This window comes from Panthera tigris, chromosome B4 (assembly GCF_018350195.1).
Source record: "Panthera tigris isolate Pti1 chromosome B4, P.tigris_Pti1_mat1.1, whole genome shotgun sequence".
Classification (NCBI taxonomy): domain Eukaryota; kingdom Metazoa; phylum Chordata; class Mammalia; order Carnivora; family Felidae; genus Panthera; species Panthera tigris.
In genome coordinates this window covers 123,120,957-123,143,589 of record NC_056666.1, presented here as the reverse complement: position 1 = coordinate 123,143,589, position 22,633 = coordinate 123,120,957, and the positions used below count along the sequence as shown (strand labels likewise).

Sequence of the window (22,633 nt, the reverse complement as noted above, 5' to 3'; positions counted from 1 at the left end):
CAGAATTATTACACTAGGTTTTAAATTTGGTTTTTAAAATATTTGTACTGTATGTTTTTAATAAAACCATCAATAACCATTCAGTAGTCATCTTTATTTTCTGGCCAAAGGTACAAAAATAAGTGGCCTATGTTCTCAGATTAGGATAGCGGCCTGGTAGGGGCACCTGGTTGAGCGTCCGACTTCGGCTCAAGTCACGATCTCACAGTTCTTGAGTTTGAGCCCCACATTGGGCTCACTGCTGTTATCCTGTCAGCACAGAGCCTGTTTCAGATCCTCTGCCCCCCTCCCTCTGCCCCCCTCCCGCTTGTGCTCTCCTAAAAAATAAATATTAAAAAAAAAAAACAAAAAAGATAGAGGCCTGGTAAATAGCAACTGAAACAGATTAGCCAAATACTTAAGACTTTTCTACATTGCTCAGGTAAAAGTTCAGAACAAAAGCATTAATTGACATTTACCTAATGGAAAAGTCCCTGCTTTTCCAAGGCATTTTATTTATTTTTTTATGTTTATTTATTTTTGAGGGAGGGAGGGAGGGAGAGAGAGAGAGAGAGATCGCGCCTGCACACAGTGTGGGAGGGGCAGAGAGAGAGACAGAGAGAGAGAGAGAGACAGACACAGAATCCGAAGCAGGCTCCAGGCTCTGAGCTGTCAGCACAGAGCCTGATGTGGGGCTTGAACTCATGAGCCGCGAAATCATGACCTGAGTCAGCTGGACGCTTAACTGACGGAGCCACCCAGGAGCCTCCCAAGATACTTCATATAAGGAAAGAAATAAAAAGTGGGGGAGGGTGCGGGAGACAATAAATTAAGCACAACTCTGTAAAACTTTTTTTTAAGAACACATTTTTTTAAATGTATTTTTTTAGCTGTTTTAAGCAATCTCTCCACCCAACATGGGGCGCGAACTCACAACCCTGAGATCGAGAGTTGTATGCTCTACCCACTGAGCCAGCCAGGCACCCCTAAAGCTTACTGCTTTAATCTACCTAGGCACGAGGCCTCCTATACTGTATTAGTTTCCATGTACTTGGCACATAACAGACTTTATAATATAAATATTATAGACTTTTAACTTCAAAAGCCATTTCATTTCACTAGGTTTTATATACATGAGTTATATTTCATATTAGCTTGGAACACTGTTTTGGTGATTATTTTTTAAAGCAGGCTTCACTCCCAGAGTGGGGCTTGAACTCATGACCCTGAGATCAAGCCCTGAGCTGAGCTCAAGAGTCGGATGCTTAATCAACAGAGCCAACCAGGTGCCTCCTGTTTTGGTGGTATTTTTAATATTACCTTTTATTAAAACAAACATGTGTGCTAAATGTTATACCAGCAACAAAAAAGTGTTTTTAAAAATGAAGTTTTAATCTCAATAATCGATAAAAGTCCCCCAAACTTACCAGCCCCGACGCCACATTTTTCTCCTGCCTACCATCAGCTGTAGGGGGCGAAGGGCAGAGCTTAGGGTCAGTAGAGCAGGATGCTGGGGACGCGGAAGGGGGCGCACTGGAGGAAGGTGCAGGAAGAGGCATGGCACCGTGGCTGCCCCTTGGCAGGGTGGCAGGTGCACCTGACGGCTCAGAGACTGAAGGGAGAGCACGTGGGTACCAGCAACAATGGGGACAAGACTGCATCAACCTGACCGTCCGTACAAAAGGTCTAACGTGAGAGGCTGGTAAACACAACCAGTATTCATCTACTGACATTTTGGCAGAGGCTCCTCCTTCAGTACAAGGCACTGTGGGGGGAAAAACAATTTGGTAATAATAGCCATTCAGATCACAGGACCGTTATAAGCTTCAGGTAACAAACATTACTCTCTAGTTGGTCTCCAGGAGCACAGGCTGACTTGCTGGCTTAAAAGAATTAATAAATGCAGCTAGATGTCCTTTTGGAAAAATAACGTATTACCATTTTAATCTCAGCCTCAGCTTTATCTGCAAGTACTTGGCACAGTGTCGGAAGACCGTCACTGGCTGTCTAAATGAAAACTACCCATTTCATAACCACCCCCACCATTATCTACTAGAACAAAAGAAAGAAAACGCACTGTCATGCTGAAAAGCCACCAATGTATAATCTGTTCTGTCCTGAAATTCTGGATCACACCTGATTCTTATTCAAGCTTAAAGTCAAATTGTATCAACCAGAATACAGATTTTATGAAGAAAACTAAGTAAGCCTGAACACTTTTGACTCTGTAAGTGTAACAGTAAGACACAGGCAACTAAAGCAGTCCACTGACCCCAAAACTACACATAGTGTTTTAAAATTCCAATCCAACTTAAAACTGAAATTGCTATCCTTAAGGTCTAAGTTAAGTGGTTTGCCACCTAAAATATAAACAAGATAGGCAGTAGAATAAAGCTTCCCCAACGTCAAGGAGGAGCACACAGATGGGTAAAAGAGAAAAGAAAAATGCCCCCCCATTCTCCTCCAATTATGCTTGTTAGAAATAGTGGCCACTGACTATATTAGCTGATAAAGAACAAGAATTCTCAAACTTTTTAGTCTTAGGATCCCTTTACAACCTTAAATTATGTAGGACCCCAAAGAGCTTTGGTTAATGTGAGGTTTATTTATCAATTTTAGTGTACAGAAATTAAAACTAAGAAATGTTAATATTAAAATATTTTAAATTAAAATATTAAATGCCTTAAGCATTACTGTTAAACATACTTGTTAAAAATAATTTTTTAATTAGTGACAGTACAATTCTTTTTAATGCCTGTCTTAATAAAAGACACTCATATCTTCAATGCGTTCAGTCTGTTACAAAGTCACCTGTCTGGTGACTGTCAGATGAGAAAAGCATCTTAGTATTATGGAGATAATTTTGACTTCAAGGCCTTCCTGTTAGGGCCGCAGGAAGTTCCCAGAAGAACTCACTTCGAGAAGCAATACTATAGGACACAGCACCTCACCCCTAGCAGGTGTTTGCCAGACTTACGTACTGGATATTCTTTCACTTTTTCCATCTGCTTCTTAGGAAAAATGCCTATTCCCACCCCTACCCCTAGTGTGCTCCAGACTCACCTCTGAAAAGGCACAACACAGAAAACAATTCAAGTGTCCCAGATTTCTTCAAAATTAGAATGATTTTTACATTCCTCCCCACCAAACATGATTCATATCCACTGAGCAGAGACATGTACTAGTTTTTTCTTACCGTTATACATCAGCTCTGGTGTTGAGATGACCTGGGTTAAAACACTTGCTCTACCACTCTCTAAGCTAGGTGACTTGGGCTCATCACCTAATCCTTAGGGAGTCTGTCTTCTTATTTTGTAAAATGAAATTAACATACCCTTGTACTACACCAAACGGCAGGGTAATGCATATCGGCACAGACGCTGGTAGAAAAATCTCTTTAGGTTACTAATTCTCCCCTTCCCAAAGAAGGAAACCTGCGTGGTCAAAAAGCTCCTGGAGTGTTTAACAGATGTCCCCTGCACTTCCCTGTGCCACACCTCGCCTGAAATGCCCTCTTCCCATCAAATCCTGACACAGTATATAAACAGTAACTAAACACCGATGTTATATTATTTTTATTCAGTACACACAAACACATCACCCTTCCTAAGGCATTCCTTCAGGAGTTGGGGGGCGGGGGGGGTTCTTTTACCAAAGTCTCCAATACAATATCCGTTTCTTCCATTAAGGTCTTCCTAAATTTCCCAAACAACTTTTTCCTTCTGCTTCTTGCAACTCCATTAACACATATCATAACCTTATACAAGGAAGCAGAGGGAGACTTCACTACAGTAGTAAATGTGAAGACAGACTTAAGAAGTTGCACCGGCAACTCTGAAAATGGGAGGAAGATACTGTAAAGCAAGGATTACAGGTGGCGTCTGAAACTGACAAGAAAACAGATTCTCCCCTCAGAGCCTCAGCAGAACCAGTTCTGCTAACACCTTGATTTTAGCCCAGAGAAACAGATACGAGACTTTCAACCTCTAGAACTATAATATAATATACGTTTTCTGTTATTTTAAGCCACTAAAAGTTTGGTAATTTGTTACAGCAGCAATAGGACACTACTACATGCACTAAAATATAAATTCCCTAAGAGACGGTCCATTTCCTGTCCACCACTTTCTTTTTTTTTTTTTTTTTTTTAATTTTTTTAACTTTTTTAATTTATTTTTGAGACAGAGAGACAGAGCATGAACGGGGGAGGAGCAGAGAGAGAGAGGGAGACACAGAATCGGAAGCAGGCTCCAGGCTCTGAGCCATCAGCCCAGAGCCCGACGCGGGGCTCGAACTCACGGACCGCGAGATCGTGACCTGAGCTGAAGTCGGCCGCTTAACCGACTGAGCCACCCAGGCGCCCCATCCTGTCCACCACTTTCCCCCCACTGCCTAGACCAGCATCTGGTACAGTGAACACTCAAACAATTGCTGAGTAAGTAACAATTGCCAATTCCAATCACTTGGTAATAGGTTCCCCAAGACAAAGGCAAAGGCATGAGGAAGTCCTATCTAGATATAAAGTGAATGAACCATGACAGAGATGTCACCACTAAAGTAGGTTACAGCACAGAGTATCTGACCCTGAGAGGAGGCCCTAATATGAGGGCTCACTCCCGAGCCAGACACTGTGCGAGGTGCTTTGCATATATTATCCCATTTGTATCTATTATCCCATCTAGTCCTCACAATAGCCTTCCAATGTGGTCATCTCATAAACGATAATATAGAAGCCCTTAGAGATGAAGAAAGTCGCCCGATGAATTAAGAATTGAACCCAGGAGTAAATGATTACTAAGCTCTTGCTCTTCTCACTATACCATACCCCGGAACTCAGGTTTCTAAGTACAGCTGACCCTCCAACAACATGGGTTTGACATGCAGTCTACTTATATGCGGATTTTTCAATAAATAGAGTATTATAAACATATTTCTCTTCCTCTCAGTATTATGATTTTCCTATTTTCTCTAGCTTCCTTTATTGTAGAATATAGTATATAATACATATAACATACAAAATATGTTTTAATTGACTTTATGTTAACAGTAAGGCTTCTGGTCAACAGCTGGCTATTAGTAGTTAAGTTTTGGGAGAATCAAAAGTTACAGTTTCATTTCTGACTGTGCAGGGGGGATGGTGTCCCTGAACCCCTCATTGTTTAAGAGCCAACTGTCCTTGTCACATACATTTTCCAATTTTATCCCTATTGTAAACTTAAGAGTGTTATTCCTATTTAGCAAATCAAAAACCTACGGTTTACACGTTCAATAATTTGCCCAAAGCCTCTAACTAGAATGTTAATTAAGTCAGGATTTGATTCCAGGTGCTTTGATCAGAAAGTGGTTCTGTTACACAATAAAGTTGTAGTTAAAAATTCTTTCTGTAATATTCTCCTAAATTTCAGTTGATTTTATTGAACCTGTGAAATTTAAGCCCCTCTAATTATATTCCTGGGAAACCAGCAGATCTGCAGTTTGCCTCATATCTAATCTCTGTAATTATCTATCGGTCAATTCTTTTTTCCTTCAAGGTAAGCTGTCACTTTAATTTCAAAATGATGTGGCAACTAAGGTGTCACAGTAAAAACAGAAACAAGTGGTCAACATGATTTAGATTTTAAAAGCTGTTAACTTTAGAGAAGGCCCCCAAAATTACCTTCCCCCCAAATCTGTACATTCTCTACTGATGCTTTTAGTCAAGTCTCCAATACTCTGTAAAGACACTGGGCACTTAACTGAGCAATCCAGTGATGAGTAAAAAAAGTGAGGCAGAATCCTCTTGCTACTAAGAAATTCTTTTCCTCTAATGGCAAATCTCTGGAAAACCCAAGGAACTTGGGTACTAAAGACAGGCTAAAATGAGAATCAGCAAAACCAAATGATACTTCCATGATGCTAAATAAATCAAAGGGTGGCACACCCAGCAAGGTTAGCATTCCTTTATGAAAAAGGGGGAAAGAGGGGCGCCTGGGTGGTCAGTCAGTTAAGCATCCAACTTGAGTTCAGCTCAGGTCATGATCTCGCTATTGAGTTCGAGCCCTGCAGTGGGACTCTCAGTGTGCAGACTGCTTGAGATTCTCACTCTCTTCCTCTCTCTCTCTGCCCCTCCCCTGCACTCCCACGCTCCCTCTCTCTCAAAATAAAAAACTTAAAAAAAAAAAAAAAAAGGAAAGAAGGAAAGAAAGGAAGGAAAAGGGGAAGGAATGGCTACTTTATTTTTTTTTTTTAACGTTTATGTATTTTTAAGAGAGAGAGAAAGAGACAGAGCACAAGTGGGCAAAGGGCAGAGAGAAGGAGACAAAGAATCCGAAGCAGGCTCCAGGCTCTGAACTGTTAGCAACAGAGCCTGATGCAGGGCTCAAACTCACAAACCGTAAGATCATGATCTGAGCTGAAGTCAGACCCTTAAACAACTGAACCACCCAGGCACCCCAGGAATGGCTACTTTAGAAAACAACTGAACAAGTTTCGTGAGAAATTTCTATTTTGGCAAAAAACCTCAACTACTACTGAAGAATCTGTCCCCGACACACATTAGGATCACTCCTGTCAATCTTGATGCCATTTATTTAGTCTTTGGACTTCCTTTCCCTATTCTACACAAGACTTAGTAGGAAAGTTCATTGTTACTTCTCCCCAAGCCAGATACTTATCCACTTGCCAAATAATGCCTAATGGCAAAGTCCACTACTACTCCAGATTAAGCTCCTATAGGGATGAAAAAAAGCAGCCTAGGGGGCTCCTGGTGGCTCAGTCAGCTAAGCACTTGACTCTTGGCTTTGGCTCAGGTCATGAAGCCTATTTTGCAATTTTGTCTGCCAGTCCCCCGTTCACAGTGTCTCTCAAATAAGTGAACTTCATTTTTTTCTGTTTACTTATTTTTTTGAGAGAGAGGGCGTGAGTGGGGGAGGGACAGAGAAAGAGGGGGACAAAGGATCTTTAGTGGACTTGGTGCTGACAGCAGCAAGTCAGATGCAGGCCTCCAACTCACGAAAGGTGAGATCATGACCTAAGCTGAAGTCGGACCCTCAACCGAGCCATCCAGATGCTCCAAATAAATAAACTTAAAAAAAAAAAAAAAAACTTATGGGCAACTCAGTCCATAGAGCAAGTGACTCTTGATCTCTAGGTCCTGCATTCAAGCCCCACATACAGCATGGAGAAGGAAGGAAGGAAGGAAGGAAGGAAGGAAGGAAGGAAGGAAGGAAGGAGAGAGAAAGAAAGAGAAAGAAAAGTAGCTTACAAACAGACATGCTCTGCACCTTCAAGATTTTCTTAAAGACCCACATTTTTAGCATAACTTCTAAGATTGTAATTCATAATTGCAAGCAACAAAAAGAAAAAACAAGTCTTTATGGTGAAGTAAAGAACATATGGGCAAGTTAGTTATATATTTCAGCATAAACAGAGATAGTTTCCAGGCATTTAAAGCCCTCATAAGAAACACAAAATTGAACTGGGAATATTCAAGGCTGTTACATAATGAAACCCCACCGATTCTGAAGGCCAATCTGTGTACCAGCAGCAACCACAAAGGGTTTGGAAATTAGAGGCCAGAGAAGAAATTAACCAAGTAGATAAAGACTGTAACTCTTGGCCTCTGTTTGGCCTCCATATTCCCCCTGCCGAGAATACCTCTGCTGTCTTTGATTAACCCCTACTTACCTTCAGCACACACTTAAATGATGCCTCACCTATCTACTGTAGAGGTTATTTTGTCCAATCACAGGAGAAACTATTTAGAATATGGATACCCACACATTAATCTTATGGAGTCTTCCTTGCAATGAAGCAAGGAATCTACATTTTTTAAAAATAGTGTTGCATTGCTTATTCACTCACCTATGTATAAAGTCTTTCTTGACTTTTTTTTTTTTAATACCCACTCTTCCCCCAACCTTGTCGGGGCCTCATTCGGGATTCCTTTGGTTCCTTGTAACAAAAGAAGCAATGTAGTATAAAATCATCATAAAATTGAGTTTTTGGTAAATTATCAATGCCTTTTAACTTAGGAAATTCAGAACTGACTTTTATTGATAAAGTCTTAATGGGCATTCAAAAAAAATCTTTCCGTGAACATGCCAATGAATATTTTTTAATAACAGATCATGACAACTTCATAAACTACCAAAAAAAAAAAATACATTGCACAGTAAAACAATTTCTGATGTTTTGAAAATACTTTTTCACTTTACATGAAATACACTATGTGCTTCTGCTTGGATCTTACTCTCAATTTTGAGATACTTTGGAAAAGCCACAAAATACATTCTATACTAAGAACAAAAGTCCCTAGTATGAGTTTGTGATCATAGCCTCTGAAATCTCAAAAGTTGCCACAATATTTTTCCAGTCCTGTAAACTTAAAGATATAACTCCTTGTCTCCTGCCATGAGAACTGGGATCATTTCCCTCACCCACTTGGTTAATATTAATCGGCTCTAATATTGGCAGCCTGTCTTGGTCAAGCCTTATTCTTGCAAAACCATCCCTTATAATGAAAGAAACATAAAATATATTCTCCACAGTACGAGAAAAAGAGTTTGGATCAATCACAAACTCAAAATAGGACACGGGAGTATCAGGATACTTTCGAAAGTAAGTTTGCAACAATCCCAAGATTCTTTCTACTTCTTTTTCTGTTGCTTCTTGATTATTACTCAGGTCCAACTTCCTCAGCTTTGTAGGCATAGCCCCCTTTTCTTCCATTTTGTGAGCTTTCTTCTGGTGTTCAAGTCGGGGCTTTGGTGCAGAAGGCTTAGACTTGAATGAACCAAAAATAAAGTGGAATGTTTCAGCTTGCACTATCCAGGATGTTGCTTCCTTCTGTACTGTCTCCCAGAAGGAAAGAGCTATATTATCATCACAGCCACTCAATTCATCACGTTCATCATCCTCCATCCAGTTTAGGCCCACAAATATAAACAGAAAGTCACAGAACGCTACTTGATTAAAAAAGCTCATATCACAGTTCAGTTGCTTTGCTTTCTCTTTACCCAAATCAGAAGCCAAAACAAGAAACTGGGCATCGAGTGCTGCTTCTCTGGTTCGGCTCACTCCATCAAACAGGACATTGGCTTCTTCAAGGGCCTCGGTTAACGTGTCGCTCGCCGTGTTCACTATGTCATCACGGTTCTGCTGGACACTATAGATGAGCTGTCGGTACTGCCTGCGGATTTTCCGGCATTTCTCCTCGTCATCCGCAAGCCCTAGGAGGTATGGGTCTATGTCGGCCTCCCGGCAGCTGAGGTCGTCAGGGCAGCCATCAGCCCCCACCGCCACTTCCACCTTCATCGGTTCTTCCTCGTCCTCCACCCGCTTCACAGAGAACGCACTACCAGCGATGGTCCCCGCTGGCTCCTCTCCTTTCTCTACGCCTCCCCTCAAGGAGCCTTTTTCATCAGACATTCCGGTGACCGGCGCGCTCAGCTGACGCTCAGCTAACAGCACTCGCTACGTTCCCGACCATGGCGGAAATTGAAGGGGGTCCGTAGGAGAAGACGTCGCCCATGCGCACTGGCGGGGTCCCGAGGCCCCGCCCCCAGCTGGCTGCGGTTCCGGCGGCCCAGGCCCGCGGAGCCCAGACGCACCGGCGTTAGCAACCGGCTCCCTGCAGCACAGCACAGAACGTGCGCAATAATGGGGCCCCTATCCACACTACGATAATACCCGCTCAACAGATAGCTATTATTTTAGCAATTACCGACAGTGTCCTCTGGCTTTCAAAGAAATACCTAGAGAATCATAGCAAAAAGGGGGAGGGGAGGGCCAAAGCTCCTGCACTTTAAAACATTTGCCGTCACGTTGCAGTTAGGTCAGCCTATGTTTTTCGTTCTTCTCTGATTAAAAGGCAGGGTCCTTGGGGTTTTGGTTTTTTGAGAACTGAATCTGGCGGCGTTGTAAACTGCCCATAAAGCCAAGCATTGTGAGTTGCTGAACCTCCACTACAAATAGGCCGAACCCTCAGAGTTCACTTGCAAAGTGGCTGTTTGCATTAATTACCTTCGCGGGCCCTCAAAAGCCAGACCCCCTCCAAACTAGGGCAGAGGCAGTTGCGAGGCAAGAGAGCCTCGGCTAGCGCATGAGCTAAAGTGGTGGCAGGTCAGGCATTACTCAAGTGACCTTTGGTTCTCCACCACCCAAGGGTGGAAGAATAAAGTGGGTGCAGTCTCCGCAAAAGAGAGGTTTCTTTGAAAGTTTGCCAAAAGCTAAAGACCACAGACTGAATGGAGAGTAAATCTGAACCCTAAAAGGTAAGCAAAGCTATGAAGATTTTAAACACAATCTGTTGCAAGAAAAAGGAAGCGAATGATGTACATCGAGTGACTACATTGGAAAATTCACCGGGAATCCCCGCACAGTTGGGGGAAAGGGCTTACTTAGCTCATCAGTCTCACAAGCAGCAAAGCAGATGTAACAATAAGGAATACATTTTGTTTTCAAAGAGAACAAAAAAGTGCACTCTCAACCCAGATCAAAAGCTTTTCAACAGGTGCCATTTTAATTGGGGGTGCGGGGAGACAAACACCACTGCACCTGTCAATTCTGGTTTCAAGGCACCAAGAGGTAGTAAATTAGCCCTACCTTCCTTCCCATGCGTCTAGACTGGGTCATTTTTCCTGTGTTTACCAGAAAGTTTCTTGCAAATGCGTGAACAGTAAAACCTAGTATTAAGTTTCTCTAAACTATTTACATTACTCTTCATCCCCCATTATTTTAAGTGTAGGTAATTCAGGGGGAAAAACGTGCATTTTTCAAAAGCACCAGGCATTATAGTTACTCATGCATATATATTATCCTGCTCTATTAGACTGAACTTCTCTAAAGCAAGAATCTGATTTTAAATCTTCCAAGCAAAGCTGTGTTCACCTGGATACACTGGAATATGCATGTTTGAATGTATAAATGAATGTAGATGAAAACTTTGTTCCAGCCCCTACTGCAAGTTATTTGGCAGCAAAATATTAATTTCACAGATCAGTGGGAAAACACAGATCCAACACACTGAAAAGAAAACTTGACTGCTTTTCAGAAAGTCAGGTTTAAGTCTTCTCTGAAATACAGTAAAAGCAAGAGAAAAACAAAGGTGGGCCCCAGTTTCATCAAAGGGCCATATTTTCTTCCCCAAGTTTGGCCAACTACAAACTATTTAAATCTGTTCTAAATCTTAGATGAAAACATATAATTAATCCCAAGTTCCAAATACAAAAATGTTTCCTTTTACAGTTAACCATATTCTTGGGAGCTTCTGTGAAAGCCAGTGAAATCCAGTGAAAGCAATTTACAAAAGAACTCCAAAACATAAGCCAACCTTCCCACCCCAAGGTGCCTCTTCTCCCGTCTCAGAGAAGGGAAAACAGGCTGACACCAATGTGCTCCATACACAGCCTTTCATCTAAGAATTCCGAAACGGTTTAGAAAAATAATTCTCCCAACCTACTTCTAAAGCATTATTAATACTATTTACAGGGATTTCTCAGGAGATAACAGCCCACACAACTTGCCCAGAGCAACAGAACGCATCAAGACAAGCATCGTATTATTAAGTAGTGATTTCCAGTGCTGAATTCTGCGCTGGATCCCTGTCCCTAAGAACCTTGGGAACCTGTAACTCAGATCATCCTCAGAAAGCCATACTTGTGGGGCACCTGGCTGGCTCGCTCGGGAGAGCATGTGACTCTTCATCTCGGGGTCGTGAGTTCCAGCCCCACATTGGGTGTAGAGATGACTTACATGAATAAATGAATAAACTAAAAAAAAAGAGTCATACTTGCATTATATTTTGCCTTTTTAACTCTGCCTTTAGAGCACAAGTTTTGAATGTCGCTACAGAGCAAAAATCTCAAGTGTAACAATTTTCCTTAATCTTTTAAAGAATGGGATTTCTACACTTGCGAATCCTGCAATCACTAAATAGCGATTTTCTACCCTAAGGTCCGATTACTCGTAATAAGTATATAAACGCAGCTTAAAAAGAAGAACGCAACGCATACGTTCAGTTATACTGGTAACCTTCTCTATGAATTGTAACAGCACAAGCACACTAGTGCTTCGAAGAAATCACTCAAGTTTGCCTTCTTCATTCAGTAAGGTGACAAGTTCAGGCAACCATGACATACAGCCAGGCAAAATAATTCAGCTCTTCTCCTCCCCCTTTTTTCCTCTTTCAGGAGTTGCTGGCAAGAGCTCAACATGGCCCTGTATTTCCTTTCTTCTTTCCTCCAGTTTTTCCCTATTTTCCAGTCCCTTGCTAGGAGTTCGGACTCATTCGAGTCCCAGCTCTTAAGCGGTCTCCCACAACCCCTGGTGGTCAACACAAACGTGATGGGATGGATGGCACAGATTACAGGTCTCTCTATGGCCAAATAAAAAAGGAACTCCCAGAGGGTCAGTGGGGCTTCCAATGCAGGATTAATCTATAACAAATGGGCATATGAGAGACCTCTGAGCCGAAGCCAGGAGCCAATCAGGTCTGGGTCCCCATCCAGCAGGTATGCTTCTAATGCTACCAGCTAGCTCCCTGAACTTTTCTGTTCCTTCTTTCCCAGCCCCTTCTCTGCCCTTATCCTGCCACGGTGACTATTCAATACTTAGATAAGAAGAGTCTTTTTTTTTTTTTTTTTAATTTGTTGTTGTTGTTTTATTTTTGAGAAAGACAGAGCACAAGCAGGGGAAGGACAGAGAGAGAGAAAGACACAGGATCTAAAATAGGCTCCAGGCTCCAAGCTGACAGCACAAAGCCTGACGCAGGGCTCGAACTCACAAGCCGTGAGATCACGACTTAAGCCGAAGTCGGACGCTTAACCGACTGAGCCACCCAGGCGCCCTAGATGAGATGAGTCTTACTGATCAAAGTACTAGTTTGATTTGTCAGAATAGCAGGACATTAGGTATATTTTCTCTTTTATCTTAATTTCCTTCAAGGTTATGTTTGTGTGCATACATTTTTGCTTTAGTTGGTGTTTTAGTATTTCAGGTAAACTTTGCCATGATCAAGGTAGATACATATTTTTTAAATAACCATGGACAGTGGAAGGAGGCAAACCTGGGTTCCAATCTTAACCTATTATTAGTTACTAGGTTTCTCTTAGGTAGGTTGCTTAACTGCTCAGTGTCTGGTTTCCTCATTTGTAAGGCAGAAATAGTACTACTTAAACACCATAAGCTACTATAAGTTTTGAATGAGAATTATGTGACAGATCGGATAATATTTTCAAATACTTAGTAGGTAATTAGTAAGTCTTCAATCATCCCAAAGATAGTAAATGTTTAATAAACATTATAAACTAAATGGAAAAAAAGAAGTATACAAACCAGTAGCTTCACTCCTGCATGTTGTTTTAGGAAAAGAAAAATATTTTAAAGGTTAAATCCACAAGGAGGCATACAAGAATATATCCCCACTGTAACTAATACCAGGGAAAAGGCACTTGCCACATAATGCAATTTAAAAACCTAGGAAGTCTTCAACTAATGGAGTGCATATAGTACTTTGAAGAGGTAAACCTCTGTACTAAATATTCTGAAGCGGGTCTATTAAGAGTCTGAGATTGGGGCGCCTGGGTGGCTCAGTCGGTTAAGCGGCCGACTTCGGCTCGGGTCATGATCTCACGGTCCATGAGTTCGAGCTCCGCGTCGGGCTCTGGGCTGACGGCTCAGAGCCTGGAGCCTGCTTCCGATTCTGTGTCTCCCTCTCTCTCTCTGCCCCTCCCCCATTCATGCTCTGTCTCTCTCTGTCTCAAAAATAAATAAACGTTAAAAAAATTTAAAAAAAAAAAGAGTCTGAGATTTATATGCAAAATTATTGGTTATATTTTTCTCATGAGTGGTTCCTTGGATTTCAGCAGATTCTTAAAAAAAAAAAAAGTATCCAAAAGAAGCTCTGAATAACTGTTCTATTCAAATAACATGGGCTTTATTGTTGGTGAAGTAAGAGTACACAAAACCTCCACCCTCGCTCTGTAGTCAGAAGGCACACGCTTCGCGGACACCAGCAAACCCAGTGCTGGCTGACTTTCCAAGCCTCAAGAGCTAACGTAAACAAGGGTGTGAGTTGAGAATAGAACCTTTCAGGTTATGAGAGCAATTACCAACCCTCTCGGGACACACCTCAGAAGTCAGCAATGACCGGGAGCATTATTTTGATAGACGACGGGTAGGAAAGCACAGGATATGTGGTTTCTAAGAAGGCAGCCTTGAAGGAGTTCACGCTGGAGGTCTGGGCTCCAATCAGAACTAGTGCTGTATTAGTTTCCACTTATTCTCCTCAGAGTCTGAGTCTCCTCATTTGTAAAGTGAGTCTACTGGATGTCAACCCAGATTGGCTGTCACTCTATAATCATATACAAATATCTGTTGACAAACATATTTTTAAATATATACATTTGCCCCACAGATTTCTGTTACAGATAGCAAAAACAGTGCCTAGCCCAAGGTGGAGAACACAGGTACTCAAAAGTACCTGTAGCTAAATAAATGTAATGGGACTTCCTTCTCAACTGACCTTGACACACCTGCATAAAACAAAGAAGGTAGCCGCTGCTGCTGTTATACAGCTCTTTAAAATTATGAACCATTTATATGCTGCCTAGAATCTCTCCAGGATATCTTAAGTCTTGGTCTCAGATAGAGACAGTCCACCTTCATAAAATCAGACATCTTGTAACTAAATAACCTCACTTGAAGTTAGTCTCCTTTGGCCCCTACCATCATCCAGTCATTCAACAAATTATTTATTGAATGCATACCAAGTGTTACACACACACACAGAGAAGGTACAAAAATAAGTCATTTTTGTTCTAAAGGAATGTAAATTTAGTAGGCACGGAGGAATGCAGTTCCACTCTGCAAGCATTTAATGAATGAATGCCAATTTGCCAGAGCTATGCTAGAAATACTGAGATACGCATGGGCTCAGCTCTGAATCATGAGCACACAACCACACTGGGGAGCTCAGGCATGTATCCCAATAGCTGTAACACAAAGTCAAGTGCCGGGAAGTATGAGTACCACACAGTGAATTTCACAGACAGGCCTGGATTCCATTCCTGGTTCTGCCACTTAAACTAGCTGTGTAATGTGGGCATGTTCCTTAAATTCCCAGGGCCTCCATTTTCTCCTCTGTAAACCTAGATAAAACCACCTTCTGCAGAGGACTACTGTGATTAAATTCTATTTAATCAATGAGGCAATAGAGCATTTAGAGTAGGCATTCAATAAATGATAGCTATTATCATTAATAGGCATGTTCATTTAAATAGTTTTTGAACTCTAATATAGACCTGGGATCCCAGGCACAAAGAAGACTAACTCTCCACTGCTGATATGTAAGCCAAAAAATTATAATTGGCAGGATTCTTCCTCTTCCAGAGAGAAGATTCTCGGGGGTGCTGTGGGAGCACGGAGGGAAAGAATGGGCAAATCTGGCCTTGTACTGTAACACAGGGAGGCGGTTGGAAAAGTGTCTTAGAACAGGAAGATAAACCAGAAACTGAAATGAAGAACAGAGGAGAGAAATTTTAGGGACTCTGGCTGCAATGGTAGCCCCACTGCAGATAGGTAAGGGAGCAGAGCAAGAGATAACCAGAGAAGCAGGTGGGGGCCAGGCCCCGCCACACAGAAGGCCAAGCTAAGGAGTGTGCCCTTTACCCTGGATGCAGACCCAGGGGCAGCGAAGCAGCAATCAGAAGAGGACTCCCAACAGCACAGGGACGAGAAGGGGAGGGAGACCAAAGTGGGAGGCCGGGGCAGAAGCCTCTGTTACAGGCAGTGGGCAGGTATGTGGGAAGCAGTCAGGCCCTGGCACATGAGGAGCCAGGAGAGGCCAGAGTAGCAGCACTGCTGTGGAAGGAACATGAACAGCAAGAAAGAGGTTCATGCTGTCAGTTCAAGTGGAAGGAAGCGAGATGGAGTCTCAACGTGGATTCACAACTAGCAAAAAGTTTACTACGTAATTCAGCCCCAGATAAATTTATTTGTGGTCCTAACAATCCAGGCCTCTTTTGAATCTTGTTAGTCCTTCCCCCCGCGACCTTCTTAGTGTCAGCCAGTCAGTGCTCTTCCCCTCTCCTTGGGCCTTAAGCTCCACTCGGCCACAGCAGGTACACCACTAGTCTCCCCAGAAGGATCAGGTCAGAGTAAAGAATCAAAAGAAATGAAGTTCTCTGCCAATTTTGGTAGAGTATATTAAGATAGAAAGGGGATGGTTGGGGAGTTATTAAATTACCACTCATTTCCTGATGTCTACTCAGTTAAGAGTCTGGTTCCTGGTAACTTTAGAAGTTAGGCTTCAAAGGAGGAAACCTGCCTTTTAGTGTCTACCCGTAGAGCCTGGACCGCGGGGCCCGAACCTCTGCACGGGCCTGAGCTCCTCCTACAACTGCCTCCATAATTCACCTCCCTGTTAACCGGGCACTGCCTTTCGTCTGACATCTCTCCTACTATGGCCTTGAAGAAATGAAGTCCTGTGTTGCCAGTGTTAGTCTCTCCCAAGACTATGATCTCAAACTACTTGTCTTAATTCTGTCCTGCAATTAGTATCCCCATAAACACTTTTTCACGCACTTTGCTTTTCCTCTCAATACCACCACCGAGCATTTACACAAGTGGTTTCAAAACTCTGGGATCCTGGAGACACTGACTCACATACAAGAAAGGCTCCCTGCAAGAATACTTGCAATCTTGCCCTTAGGAACTAAAATGTTTATGGGGCGCCTGGGTGGCTCATTTGGTTAAGCGTCCAACTTCAGCTCAAGTCATGATCTCATGGTTCAGTGGGTTTAGCTGGCATGGCCGACATCAGGCTCTCTGCTGTCAGCGCAGAGCCGGCTTCGGATCTTCTGTTCCCTTTCTCTCCCTCTCTCTCTCTCTCTCAAAAATAAACAAACATTGGGGCGCCTGGGTGGCTCAGTCGGTTAAGTGGCTCAGACTAGGGTTAAGTGTCCCCTGCCTGTGGGAAAACTATCCATGAAAACAAAGATTTCAAAAATAAGACAATTCAAGACCCAGCAACAAAACAGTCCTTTAAGGGGCACCTTGGTGGCCCAGTTGGTTAGGCGTCCGACTTCGACTCAGGTCATGATCTCATAGCTCGTGGGTTCGAGTCCCGCACTGAGCTCCGTGCTGACAGTTAGGAGCCTGGGGCCTGCTTCAGATTCTGTGTCTCCTTCTCTCTCTGCCCCTCCCTTGTTCATGCTCTGTCTCTCTCTCTCGAAAATAAATAAACATTAAAAAAAAATTTTTTTAAACATTAAAAAAAAGGAAGAAAAAAAGGAACTAAAATGTTTATGAAAGCCAGATGACTTTTGAGCATAGGAATTCTATTCATAGTTCTTAGAATTCAGTAGGCTCCCTAGTTCCAATGTCACACCTGCACATTCAAGTCCTGGCCACAGACAGCATATTTCTCTATTTTTCTATTCAGGTTTAAAGTGTTAGTGGCCTGGTGAGTTACCACCATTTGCTATCTTCTAATGCGTATCCTTTGGGGATTAAACAGTAGTACTTTGGGGGCACCTGGGTGGCGCTGTTAGTTAGGTGGAGTCAGACTCTGATTTTGGCTCAAGTTATGATCTCACAGATTGTGGGTTCGAGCCCTACAACAGGCTCTGTGCTGCTGGTGCGGAGCCTACTTGGGTTTCTCTCTCTCTCCTTCTCTCCCTCCCCTGCTCATGCTCTCGCACGCACCCGCTCTCCCTCAAAATAAATAAAACATAAAAAAAAAAAAAAAATGTAGTACTTTGTTTGGTTTTCCCCGATTGTAATTATTTAGCAACCAACCCTGACCAAACTACCTTCTAAAGTAAGTCTCAAATGTGAGATTTATCCTAATAATTACTTGAGGGGACTTGCTTAAAATAAATTAAAAGGCAGATCCTAGCCCCTTCCAGAAAGTTCACTTAAGAAGACCTCAGGTAAAGCCTAGGCATGCACATTCAACAAGCACTCCAGACATTCCGCACAGGTGGCCCATAGACTAGATTTCTGAAACAAACTTCCTTAAAGCTTTCAGCTTCCTATAGGTAGTCATCTAGACTTATAAGTGCCTTCAAGCAGGATTCTCACTCCCTGTCTTCTATAGGACACTGTGACAGCTAGGTAGATTTTGCTGCTGCTGCTGTGTTTATTTAGGGGAAAGAGAGACAAAAGAAGAAAGAAAAGAGGAGAAAAGAAAAGCAGTCATTTTAAAGAGCTCCCTCTCCCCTATTTACCTTGCAATTAAAGTATAAAATCTTAACCTTTTTTTTTTTTTAAGGTGTGAACTTTAGGATCATAACACTACTCCTATAAACTCAATTCTCCACTAAATAAATGTTTTTCTCCACTCAAACCCAATGTTCCCTAAAGATTTTCAGAACCTACCACTTAGCCCCAAATTGGGACAGCAGTTGGCTGGAAATTCACAAACATTTCAAACCAGTGGTCCTTACTTTGTTGTGTCTTAGGACTCATTAGAAACCAAAAATAAATAATACAAAGTAGAGTGGTAAGCTTACTTTAAAAACTGTGCTAAATAACTTTTTTTTATTTTAATTATGATTTGGTGGTATACTTTTCAACCTTGGCACCGCACCTCATTAAATGTCTGAAATTAACTATGATTAATGGATTGAAAACATCAGTACATACCAATAAAGTGGGTTCAAAGCTTTTAAGAAGAGTGATTCTTTTTACTCCCAACGATGCTAAAACCAGAACCATTTGTAGAATTTATATAAAGGTCAAATACCCATATAACTTTTTAAGTGCAAATTTATGACACAGGTGGAGAAAACAGAACAATCCAGACAGAAAGTCATATTAATAGACCTTTGTCTCATTTTACTTGCAAACTAAAGGTCTGACTAATACTTTCAATCAAGCTAAAAGCCTTTTTATCCTTTAATTATTTTCCATGAATTTTCCATTTGTCTTTGAAGTCTATCTGTGTTTCCTATTTCATCACCCATTCTTCAAAAATGGTAAACAAGATTCTTTTAGAAGAAAAGGTAGTAAATAAAAATGCAAATTAATTGTTAATATTCTTCCTAAATGTGCAGGCATCTAAGTAGACTTTTTACATTTAACCTGAGGCCTCAGGTTTACTTCTAAGAAGGCAATGTTCAAGCAGGAGTTCCATTTCTTAAGAATTACACGGATACAAACAGACAAGGACAAAAAGATAATCAGCAAAATTTAAAGCAGACAGATGTATCAAGGTGATGAGATTATGAGACTTTCTAACCGGGTAACCAACCACACTCAATGCAGAACATCACGCACGACGGGTATTCCTCTACAACATGCACGGGGACCACAGCCATGACCCACCCACCCCACGGTGCGGGGTCCTAAGGGAGGACTGCCACCGCGCCTGCCACTGATCAAAAGAAAGATTCTTCTCCCTTTCCCTCCACCCAATAGTTAACTCTGGGCTACAAGAGATACCAGAAGGGAAATGAACTCACTCCAGGAGCTTGCAGGTTACTCTCCCCAGAGCCTGGGGCTTCTGGGTTTCCCTCCCAGTGAATTAAAGAGAAAGAGGATAGGGACCGACGAAGATATGCATTTCCTGATCCCCTTTGCTCAGTACTTCTCCAAACAGCTCACTTTCAGCAGTTTACACTGCTGCTAAAATTTAAGTTATTTAGATTGATTAGAAGGGGCAAAGGCAGGGAAAGTCGGGAAGGAAAATTTTTCTGAACGCGTATTTTAGAAGACGAAAAGTTACATATTCCCTTGCAAGCTCGCCAGTTCTGAATTTACCCGCCGTCTCATCAACTTCCATTAACACGTGAGCTGGCCCCTACTGCTTCTTTGTCGTTTTTAAGGACGCGCTCCGTTTGGAGGTTCGTTCACACATCCACCCTGGCCCCGAAAGGAGGGCCGCGAGCACGGTGGGCTCCAGGAGCTCCCCCCCGGGACCGGCGGGTAGAGAACTTTAATGTCCCCCGCGCCCCCACCCCCCTACCTTCAGGGTTGGACCATGGCCTCCTATCTTTCGCCGCTTCACAAACACCACCGGCACGTCGGTTTCCGAGGTGAGCTCCGAGAGCGCTCTCTCCAGGCCCCTGGCGTCCTCTGCGGCACAAAAGCAGAGAGGGGCGCGGGTCAGTCTCGCCGCCCCGGGCCGCGGCGGGAAGTGCACGGCGGGGGCGGGGCTTCCGCGTCCCCGACCGCACCGCCCCCTGCCGCGGCGCGGGGCCCGGGCCCCTCTCCCCGCACACCTGCGCGCGCCGGCCCCCGGCCGGCTCCCGCACCCGAGGTCCCGCCGCGCTCAAATCCTGGCGGCCTCGCCGGACCAGACGCCCCGAATCCCGGTAAATCCCCAATGCAGAGAAGCCTCGCAAAGGAGGCTTAAGACAGTCATCTCCACTTCTATAAAACGCCTCCCAATTTAATCTGCCTTTGAACTCTGCATTTATATAGAATGCCAAAAGCCAACTTCCCAGGTTTCTTTGAAATTTGAAACCACGAGGCAAAATTTGGAACACTCTGCCCTCTTAGGGTGCTTTCTTTCATTTCAGAACCTTGAAGCCATACAGCAACACCCTGCTTGACAGACCGGGAGCTAATGGCCCAATTTTACAAACGGGTGAACTCAGGTAGGCAGTGAGTCAATGATAGAATTAAAAATAGACTCCAGTTACTCTAACATCATCCGGCCCATTCATGACACAAAAATCACACCAACTCAGAAGCGCTGCTGCTTGACAACAATGGCAGCTAGCACTTCTGCGATGCTTTGCACATTACCAACACTCAATCTTCACAGCTACTCTTTGCAAGTAGGTCCCGTCCGGCCCGTCTCACACACGGGCAGAGCCGGCACGGAAAAGCTAACGCGCCCGAGTTCAAAGCAGCTAGGTCGTCAGAGCAGAGCCAGGGTTCAAACCCAGGCAGTGCCGTGCACGCCTGTAACCCTGTACGCCCGATACAGCGAGACCAGCCCTGGGTCCCACTCGCAGCTGTCGCGTTGAAGAGCCTGGGGCAAGTCACGTGATTCTGAGCCTCGGTTTCCCCAACTGTAAATAGGGAGGTACGGACATTTTGCCAACTCGGGATTTCCGGGGATTAAATGGTGCGACAATTTCTTAAGAGACATCTTTATATTATTATTATCCTTTAGTGCTGTGGAGGATCTGTCGATCTATTCGTCACATTGTCATCTACATTCCGACACTCGTACAGTAGGAAACGCTACAAACACCCATTTTCTCACGTTTCTGCACACTGTCTCTACAGAGGGCGAGCGGAAGGAAGCCACCAGCCGACAAGGGCCGCCCGGTCTCTCCCCAGCCCAGGCTCGGCTTCCACCGACCCACGAGACACAATGAACGCGGCCCGCAAGAGCACCGCCTTACACCAAGCTTCACCCCTACTCAGACACACCTTAAAACATCCCTTTCCGGGGTTCGAAGCGCACCCGACAGACGACTGCCCACGTCCCCAGCCTCGCAGCCCAGAGGCTCGCAGCCCTACCCGGGTTTCTGGGTCCCCACCGCTTACGTGAAGGGGAGCGCCGGGCCACCAGGCTCTTCTGGAGGGCGGCCCCCCACCTTCCGCTCGGAGGCACTGCGGAGACACTGCGAGGGACTGCTGCGAACCGAGGGGAAGGGTGGCGGGCTCCCCGCCGCCACGAGAAGCCACGCCCTGCTCGGAGCGGGCGGCCGGGCCGCCAGAGTCAGAATGACAAAGCAGAAATCCACTCCGGTGCAGCCCTGGCGACTACGCCAACGGGCTTAGCGAAGCGAGACCTCCTAATTGGGTGACACCACATCCTCTTCCTGCTCAGAGCGCCCCCAACCCAAGGAAAGAGCAAAAACAACGTAAGAATGTTTGGAACCAGAGCACAGAGACAAGTGTGTTTTAATTAAGCAAAACTGGACCGTCCCCTAAGGCAGTGACTCGGGAACTTTGCTGCCCATTGTGATCACGAGAGGATCTTGAAGAACACCCACGCCTCACTCCCACCCCCAGACATTCTGGGTGAATGGGTATTAGGTGTGACCCGGGCGGGCATCCGAGGGGATTTTGTTTTTGTTTTTAACTTAACTCCCTGGGTGATTCTAGTGAACAGCAAAGTCTGGGACCCTTTGCCCTAGCATAATGGACTTGTCAGTCTGGCAGTTCTCTAAAGGAAATTACCAGGCTTTTAAAAGAAACATCTAGTCCATTCTGACTAATCCTGAAAAGTGACAAATTCTCACCAACACATAACTTCCCCTTACCTCCTTCCTCCTTAACCCACTCAGGTTTTGGGTTGTCACGTTTGTTTTAGGGAAAACAGCATATTTAACTCCAGTCATGCCAAGCCACCTGCAGCTGCCCAAGTGAGCCATGCTCTCTCATACTTCCTGCTCTTACTCCTATTCTTACTCAGCACCTTGGATCAGTAGGGAAGTAGGAATATTTGCTGAATAAATAAATGAATGAATGAATGTCTCTCCCACCGCTTTGGATATTGGCCGACTGAAGCACACAGGGGTGAAAGGGTTGTTGTTTTTTGAAGGCTGCGAGAAACCACACCGTCTCTGAAGTGGCAGGCAACCACAGTTCCCTCCTTTGAGTTCATTCCAAGGCACGGTTGGAGGCTTGGTGAACACACATGCACTTGTGCAAACACACATACACACACTCACGATGCACATGAATGGAGGTACTCTCCTTGCATGGT

General features: G+C 43.8%; 2 protein-coding genes across 4 annotated transcripts in view; both read right to left on the bottom strand.

Moving 5' to 3' along the window:
- Positions 1-22,633, bottom strand: part of TXNRD1 (thioredoxin reductase 1) — a 94,764-nt gene that overhangs the window by 48,849 nt on the left and 23,282 nt on the right. Inside the window, exons 1-3 of one of the 3 annotated variants that reach the window (XM_042993065.1) lie at positions 21,349-21,439; positions 19,928-20,037; positions 1,407-1,744 (exon numbers count right to left, since the gene is read on the bottom strand). In XM_042993065.1, coding sequence (XP_042848999.1) covers positions 1,407-1,712 — 306 coding nt within the window. In that variant the 5' untranslated portion in view covers positions 1,713-1,744; positions 19,928-20,037; positions 21,349-21,439. Of the gene's footprint in view, positions 1-1,406; positions 1,745-19,927; positions 20,038-21,348; positions 21,440-21,465; positions 21,619-22,633 lie in introns of those variants that run through there. The other 2 variants (XM_007096470.3, XM_007096468.3) reach the window with 2 other exon arrangements.
- Positions 7,993-10,081, bottom strand: EID3 (EP300 interacting inhibitor of differentiation 3). The gene has a single exon (XM_007096467.2). The coding sequence runs from the start codon at positions 9,385-9,387 to the stop codon at positions 8,272-8,274; it is 1,116 nt and encodes a 371-aa protein (XP_007096529.1). The 5' UTR covers positions 9,388-10,081; the 3' UTR covers positions 7,993-8,271.

Coding starts and splice junctions, on each gene's coding strand:
- EID3 (XM_007096467.2), bottom strand. CDS start 9,387: ATGTCTGATGAAAAAGGCTCCTTGAGGGGAGGCGTAGAGAAAGGAGAG.